The 8,492-nt window shown below is 43.5% G+C and overlaps 2 protein-coding genes across 3 annotated transcripts in view; both read left to right on the forward strand.

The window, feature by feature from the left end:
- On the forward strand, positions 1–1,574 carry LOC116671015 (tripartite motif-containing protein 35). Its single transcript, XM_032501859.1, has one exon. The coding sequence runs from the start codon at positions 112–114 to the stop codon at positions 1,507–1,509; it is 1,398 nt and encodes a 465-aa protein (XP_032357750.1). The 5' UTR covers positions 1–111; the 3' UTR covers positions 1,510–1,574.
- Positions 1,575–3,711: 2,137 nt separating this feature from the next.
- LOC116671005 (wings apart-like protein homolog) overlaps positions 3,712–8,492 on the forward strand; it is a 28,192-nt gene continuing 23,411 nt past the window's right edge. For both annotated transcript variants that reach the window (XM_032501835.1, XM_032501834.1), the window contains exons 1-2: positions 3,712–4,048; positions 6,329–6,822. In XM_032501835.1, coding sequence (XP_032357726.1) covers positions 6,351–6,822 — 472 coding nt within the window. In that variant the 5' untranslated portion in view covers positions 3,712–4,048; positions 6,329–6,350. The remainder of the gene's footprint in view (positions 4,049–6,328; positions 6,823–8,492) is intronic.

Genomic DNA, 8,492 nt, shown 5'->3' on the forward strand with positions numbered 1-8,492 from the left:
AGAGGGGGAATCCCAGCTCAAAGTTACAGTAACTCTGAGGGAGCTTTCTAGAGAAAGGAGTGGCTCCATTCCATATCTGCCTGTTGTGTTTTTAGTTTCACCTGGAGGACAATGGCTTCCCGTTTAGAGGAGGATTTCTGCTGTCCCGCCTGCCACGACTTCTTCAGAGATCCTGTCCTCCTGTCATGCAGCCACAGCTTCTGTAAAGCCTGTCTGCAGAGATGGTGGAGCGCCAAACTGTCCCAAGAGTGTCCAGTTTGTCGGACAGTGTCTCAATGCAGCGATCCACCCCGTAACCTGGCGTTGAGGAACCTGTGCGAGGCCTTTTTGCGAGAGAAAGGGAGTCAGGGAGTCTCATCGGGGTCAGTGACTCTCTGCCCTCTGCACTCTGAGAAGTTCAGACTCTTCTGTCTGGACCATCAGCAGCCGGTGTGCCTCGTCTGCCGAGACGCAAAGATACACACCGACCACAGGTTCAGACCCATCGACGAAGCGGCCCAGGATCGCAGAGAGGAGCTCCGGAAAGCCCTGAAGGCTTCACAGGACCAGCTTAAGGTTTTTAACGACGTCAAGGTGAACTTGGACCAAACAGCGGAACACTTAAAGGTCCAGTCTCGACACACAGAGAGGCAGATTCAGGAAGAGTTCAGGAAGCTTCATCGGTTTCTAGAGGAGGACGAGGAGGCCCGGTTGGCTGCGCTGAGGGAGGAAGAGGAGCAGAAGAGTCGGAGGATAAAGGAGAAGATGGAGGCTGTGAGCAGAGAGATAGCGGCTCTTTCAGACTCAGTCAGAGCCACGGAGGAGCAGCTGAGAGCTGAAGACGTCTCGTTCCTGATCAACTACAAGGCCGCGGCTGCAAGAGTCCGGCAGCGGCCCCAGCTGGAGGATCCACAGCTGCTCTCGGGAGCTCTGATAGATGTTGTGAAACATCTGGGCAATCTAACCTTCCACATCTGGAACAAGATGAAAGGCGTGGTGCCCTACAGTCCTGTGATTCTGGACCCAAACACTGCCTATCCTGAACTCATTCTGTCTGGGGATCTGACCAGCGTGAGACGTGGAAAGATACAGCGGCTTCCTGAAAACCCAGAAAGGTTTGAGTACTGGGACTCCGTCCTGGGCTCCGGATTTAACTCGGGGACTCACAGCTGGGACGTCGAGGTCGGGGACAACAAAGAATGGGAACTGGGGGTGTTAGCCGAGTCTGTTGGTAGGAAAGGATTCGTGGGGTCCACAGCCTGGAGTGTAGACTTCAGTGATGCCGGGTACAGAGCGTACTCGCCGACGGATAAATACACCGATCTCCCAGTCAGGGGGAAGCTCCGGAGGATCAGAGTCCATCTGGACCGGGACCAAGGGAGGCTGTCATTCTCTGATCCCGACACTCACACACACATACACACCTTCACACACACTTTCACTGAGAAAGTGTGCCCATACCTTTGCACCAGGAATGAACTCCCTCTCAAAATATTGCCTGCAGAGATCTCTGTAATAATAAAAAGTTAGAAATCTGTTTACTTTTCAACCTGTAAGATTCAACAGTCATGCATTAAACCTTAAACCTTAAACCTTGTGTTGCCGTCTGTGTTGTTTTGTTTTCCGGGTCAAAATTTAAACTAAAATTGGTCGACACTTATTCTCACTTTTCCCGACGTAATTGTCAATTTTTTCCAAGTTTTTTGTCACTTTTTCAGATGTTTTTGTTCTTTTTCCCGCTCTTTTTTTCTAAATCTTTTTTTTTTTTTTTTTTTTGTCCATTTTTTCAATGTTCATTTATATTTATTCCCCACAAAATGCTACAAAATTGAACAAAACATCCAAATTCAATGAAAGTAGTGAACTTTATTTTATGGAACCATCCACGTTATTTGTATTTTTTTTTGACAATGTTGTTGAAACAAACCCAAATTTTCTGATAAAGAACTTTATGAACACGAGTCAAATTTGACCGACGGACAAACATCTAATGTTTTGAGTCATCAACCTGCTATGGTGACGGCAGATGAAAATCAGCCTGTTTGGCTAAATCTGGCACATTTACATGTTGATTAACGTGCATTGTCCATTTTAAATAAAGATATCTAAAATCTAAGTAGTTAAAGTATGATTTAAGTAAAGTTAAAATCATGATTTTAATGTAATGAACAAGACAACTGATGCTTTTAGCTTCTGGACAACCCAGGGCTTGTGTTCCTGATGTCTCGCAGTCACCAGACGCACCCCAATATCATCACCATACTCATGCCAAGATACAACATTATTGCGATTTTAAACATATTGCAATATTCTGCGATATATTGGTAAATTATTACCTTTTTTACAACTTCTAATTTTTCCCCGATTTCAAATGACGTCCCCAAAAGTCAATTGTGTGGCAATAGAATTGCTGCAAAATGGGATTGTTGAGCAGATAAACTGACCAACACATATAAAATATATATGCTATATAATGAAAGATCAATACTTGGCGTCTGTGTATCGATACAGTGTTGCCACTGAAAATATTGCGTTACTACGCTGTATCAATTCCCCCCCCCCCACCCCTATAGAGCACGCGCCCATATGGGGTTTAGTCCTCAGCGCGCCACGCAGGTTCAACTCTGACCTGGCCCTTTGATGCATGTCAGTCCCCCCCCCCCCCCCACCGTTCTGCGTCAGCATAAAATTACAAAACAAATTATAAAAAATCGAAAACAAAGTTTCTTCCCACAATTTTTTGATTTACATTGTTTACAGCCTGAAAGTTATGTCTGTATGTGCAAAACAATAACTATACAATCGTCAAAAAACTCTAAATGAAGTGATTTTGTGTGTTTGTTATGACATGATTACTGGATGAAAAGAACTTTCTTCTCTTTGGAGCCGTGTATATTAAAATTTCTTATCAATATGGACAGTTTGAATTGTCATAATTGATTCCAGAAAACCCCGTTGTTTTTTGGTCCCCATTTGTTGTTGTTTGTTTGTTGTTGTTGTTGTTGTTGTTGTTGTTGTTGCATGACGTAAGTTTGATGGCTGATAAATGTGTTTTTTCTTCAATAAACTAAAGCACGACAGCGTGGGTCACGTCACATTTCTCTTTTATATCTTAGATAAAAAAAGACTGTTTTAGATTTTCAGTGGCCTATACTCAGGGGCGTTGAACTGGGGGGGGGGGGCATGGGACTGAGTACCCAGGGCCCTCATGTGTGGAGGGCCCAAAAAGATGCTAGAATGAACAGCTGTGGATGGAGGGACCCTTAGAAAATACCTTTCAGGGCCCAGAATTTTACTCATAGCAAAGACATAAAAAGTTCGCAGTAACTCATTGACTGAATATTTCATTGAATTTGTTGAGTTTTATAAATATTTTTAATTTTTGCTCCTTCTATGGGGTGCAGAGTTATATATGCCACATTTACTGGCTGTGATGTTTTTTTTTTACGAGTTTAATGGGAGAACCTGAACGCGGCAAGATTGACAAAGATGATAGTGTGAAGGTCAAAATACGACATACAAGCAATTCCGGTTATGATTAAAATGTATTTATATAAGAACCTACCTGCCGAAAACCTAGAAAATAATGTATCAGCGTGACATCGATTAATGTGTAGATGAACGGACTGTATTTAAACCACAGTTTGCACGCCAACTTTCTAAAATGTTCTTTCCGTATGTTCCAGTTGTACTTTTATTTTTAAGGATCTATTACCACACTTCCGGTCACGTTGTGCTGCGTCCGATTAACTTGACGCAGCGGGGGGAGTCCAATGGAAGCCTTCGTCGCAACCCGGAGGAAACAATCGAGTGCGATTTAGCTTAAAAATACAAGCCGATATCTTCATATAGGGATATATTCTGTATATTTTCTTTAAAATCTGGGTCTGCCGTCCTCGCCACCGTGGTCCAAACCCGGAAACTGGCCGTTAAGGGCGTTTGTTCGGCCTTGTTTATACTGTGCACGGCTGCCTGAACCAGGGTAGCAGGCCCGGCGGTCCTCTGCGAATTTAACGGCCGTTTTGGTTCGGGAGTGGATTTTGTGCGGATCGGCCCTTTAGCTCACCAAGTAAGTGGAAATACGGACAACAGCCGGTGGTCTTGTACCGGTAGAAAACGGGTCTATGTTTGAAGTGAGTGCCTTTGGCTCGACACGATGTCAGTTTGTAGTTATTGTTAGCCGTTAGCTGTTAGCTTCGAACTAGCACTTTGCTGTCTCCTCCGTTGAGCTTTTTGCTAATGCTAACGGCTAGCGTCAAAGCTCGAGCTTTTAGTAACTCAGGGAAATGTGTTGTATTTCTACGTAACACGTATCTTACGGGTGTACTGCCTGACGTATCTCCCTTCCACCAGTGTGTTTTGTGCGTTTCCATTAATTATTCTGCTAGCATCCTACCAGTGCTGATGGCAGCTAAGTTAGCGCCATTAGCTAGCTGACAATGCTAACGTTAGCCTTGTTTTGTCCAACAGCTGGCTGAGAAGCACTCGAGCTGTTTGCTTGTAATTCTCACACCTAAGCTAACGTCACGCGTCTTGTATAGTCTCCTGCATGTAAAAGAAATTATACAGTTATACAAAGTGACATTTTATTGGTTGCTTGCGAACCAAAACATTAACGGTAAGTGCCCGATCTCTTGACTAATACTTCCTATGATTCTTTAAGTTCATCTGTCAGCGAGCATGACTCTGGCTACTGCTGTCCACTTTAAAAACTTGAATAAACTATATATATATATATATATATATATATATATATATATATATATATATCATGGCTTGCATGAGTTTACCTGGCACCCATTCTAAAGTTGACTAATAAGAAGAATTAAAAGACTCAGAGCTCAATGCCTTAATTAAAAAAAATGAGGAACAAGCATGACTCCGTTTCCTTTGTGAATGAATAATATAACGTGAATAAATAAATGTTCTTCCTTAAAACTACAGGGGGCTTAAGTATACTTATGTATATTCCCATGGAAGCAGGGTTTTTATTATTAAATGTCAGTTATTTCATGGGTCCAGGATACTATGCATCCTGATAAAGTTCCCTGGGCCTTTGGAATTAAAATCTAGAGACTGGCATGGGGTACTTTCCATAAAATCATCTCTCAATGCAAATCAAACCAGCTATCAAGCTAACTGAAATGACACCATGCCAACTTTATGTATGGTGAAGGGTTATGTATGATGATGGCATGATGGGGGGGGGGGGGGTATTTAATTTCAAAAGGGCCGAGGGAACTTATCCGGATGCATTAATTACTGATCCATGTAATAACTGGCCTTTAATAAAAAACATCTGTCTGCTCTATGGGAAGTTTTAACATGGGGGGTGTATACTAATGACCCTGTATTTTAACATAGGTGGGTTTTACTTATGACCCGTGTATTTTAAAATAGGGGGTGTATACTTATGCCCCTGTATTTTAACATAGGGGGTGTATATTATGACCTGTATGTATAACATAGGGGGTTGTGATAATGAAATGAACCCTGTATTTTACATAGGGGGGTGTATAACTGATGCCCTGTATTTTAAAACATAGGGGGGGGTATACTTATGAACCCTGTATTCTTAACATAGGGGGGTGTTATAATATGCACCCGGTATGTTAACATAGGGGGGTGTATAATTATGCCCGGTATTTTAATAGGGGGTGTTACTTAGACCCTGGATTTAACATAGGGGGGTGTACTTCTGCCCGTGTATTTTAAACAGTAGGGGGTGATACTTATGCCCCGGGTATTTTCTAACACAATAGGGGCGAGGTGTATACTTAGCCCCTGTATTTTAAATAGGGGGGTAGTATATTATGCCCCCTGTATTTGTAAACATTAGGGGCAGGTGTATACTTATGCCCCGTATTTTAAACATAGGGGGTGTATACTTACCATGCCCCTCGTATTTTAACATAGGGGGTGATACTATGGCCCCTGTATTTACATAGGGGGTGTTATAATTATGCAACTGAATTTTAACTAGGGGGGTGTATACTTATGCCCCTGTATTTTAACATAGGGGGGGTGTACTTATGCCCCCTGTATTTCAAGGAAGATAATTTATTTATGATACATTATTCATTAACAAAGAAAATTGGTGTCCTTTAAAAGGTTGGATTTTTCCAATTGTTTTTTAAATTAAGGCATTAAGATCGATTTCCCCAAAAAATTGTATTCCTCTTTTTAGTCAACTTTAGCCTGGGTGCTGGGTAAACGTATGCAAGCCGCTGTATGTATGTATGTATATATACATGTGTGTGCGCTTGAGTTAAGAAAAGTGTGTGTGGAATCACATCCATGATCTTCTTCTTATGAATTTTTAACTTTTGTTTCTGTTCTCTTGTCGTAGAGAATATGACCCAGATGCAACAATGACATCCAGATTTGGTAAAACCTACAGCCGCAAGGTAGGAGAGGGCACGTCCAAGTTTGACGAGGTTCTGTCCACCAAGAGAGGCACCCTCAGTACCAAATGGGGTGACACCACCTACAAGGCCAAGGTGGGCTCCAAGCGTGTCGGTGCCCCCAAGAATGATTCTGTCCTGGAGGTTTACAAGAGACCCCGTCCAAGCGCAGATGGCATGGAGGATCCGTTTGGATTTGACAGCGATGAGGAATCCAAGCCGGTGTCTTCCCGCAGCGCCAGCAAGCCGTCCCCCGCCAAGCCGAGCTCCGCCGAGAGGCCGGGGATTTCTCTGGACACAGGGAGCAGGTCCAGCCTCCAGGGGGGATCCCACACTTTGACGTCCGCACGAGGGGCGTCGTGGCTGCCCAACGACAGGAGCCAGCCCAGGGTGATGGAGGACACCGCTCAGTTCTTCAACAGCAGCGCTGCCGGCACAGGTAATACACAGAATTTGAAATTGTAGCTCAGATGGTGGAGCGGGTGCCCATAGTGGTTCATTCCTCAACGCAGAAGGTCCAGGGTTCGAGTCTGACCTGTGACAGTTTCCTGCGTGTAGTCCCCCTCTTTCTCCCCCCTTTCATATCTGAGCTGTCGTGGCCTTGACCAACTGCCACTTTGCTCATTTTAAAGTCATGATGTCTCTCTCTCTCTCATGGGGGGGGGGCAAATTCTCTGGGCGGGCAAAGCAGAGGAACGGGCGGTAACATAGCCCCTTATGACATCATAAGGGGAATATTCCAGATCGGCTCATCTGAGCTTTCATTCTCTCAAAGACAGAGCAGGACACCCAGGGCTCGGTTTACACCGATCACCATTTCTAGCCACTGGGGGGCCCATAGGCAGGCTGGGGGGACTCATATTAATGTTAAAAACCTCATAAAGTGAAATTTTCATGCTATGGGACCTTTGCCTGTGCTGGGTCCTGGTCTTGACTCTGTTTTGATAGACTATAGTCTCGGTCTAGTAACTTGACTACAACAGTGCCTAACACACTGCACACATCTGACGACTAACGTCGAGTGCAGCTTTGTGTAAAATTATTTGAGCTTCAACAACGATCTAGAAGTGCTCGTGGTTTCCATGTGTGTGTTTTCTTCAGTTTTAGATTTGACTGATTTCAAATCTTTGACCAATCCACATCGGAGAAATCCCCGTTATTGTTTCTCCGCTCGCAGCCGGTTGCTGCCGGTGTCGTCGTCGTTGCTTTCAGCTCGACTGGTCCTCGGCTCTCTGCGACTGCTGCTGGCCACCTGCCACTTGACCCGACTCCGAACAACAAGCTGTGTCTCAGTGAGCACTTCTGCTCACAGTGACGGTCGTTGAAGGGAAGCCAGCATGTCGCCGTGGCGAGGTGGACTCAGTAAACACGACAAAATCCTTTTGATAAAGTATGCCAATATGTAAAGTTCACTTTTGCTACCTTCAGACTGATATGGTCATATCCAAGGAGATTGTGAGACCCCGTTCAACTTAAAATAAAATCCAAAGTCCATGCCCCTTGACTGTAACTTTACACTATTATGTTATCTATTATACTATAAATACTATTATACTATGAATCTATTATAACTACGAAGAATTTTTAATTTAAAAGTCTACAACTTGACAGCAGCTTATTTAAAGCCGGTGGCTTCTAGTGCTCTTTTTTTCCACTTTTATTCAATCCACAAAATATACAAATATAACTGAAAGAAATACTTTCATAGAGGGTTTTTTCACAGACTTAATTTTGAAGTCATTCTACGTTAAATGCATGCGATCTGTGGACATGCAGTGTGCAAACCGTAAACGCGAGGTAGAGTTTTACTTTGGTAAATACAGTATATATTTGTGATTTGGAATCTTATACTTTAAGATTTGAAGTTAATTTGACCAAATTGGATTTGTATCTGCTTTAAAGGGCAATGAGCGTATCAGCAGGCTCGAGATTGAGGCCAATCTGTCCCCCCTGTCTTTTTTTTGTTTTTGTTTCTCAAACAAGAGCTTATCTGAAGTGTTGTAGTCAGGATGTAATGTTTACATGTGCAAATGCAAACCGTGAACTCCAGAAGCCCTTTCACCCAGAGCTTTAGGCTGAATCCCATTTCTCTTACCCCTTGATCCTTAA

The sequence above is a fragment of the Etheostoma spectabile genome, chromosome 21 (genome assembly GCF_008692095.1).
Source record: "Etheostoma spectabile isolate EspeVRDwgs_2016 chromosome 21, UIUC_Espe_1.0, whole genome shotgun sequence".
NCBI classification, from domain to species: Eukaryota; Metazoa; Chordata; class Actinopteri; order Perciformes; family Percidae; genus Etheostoma; species Etheostoma spectabile.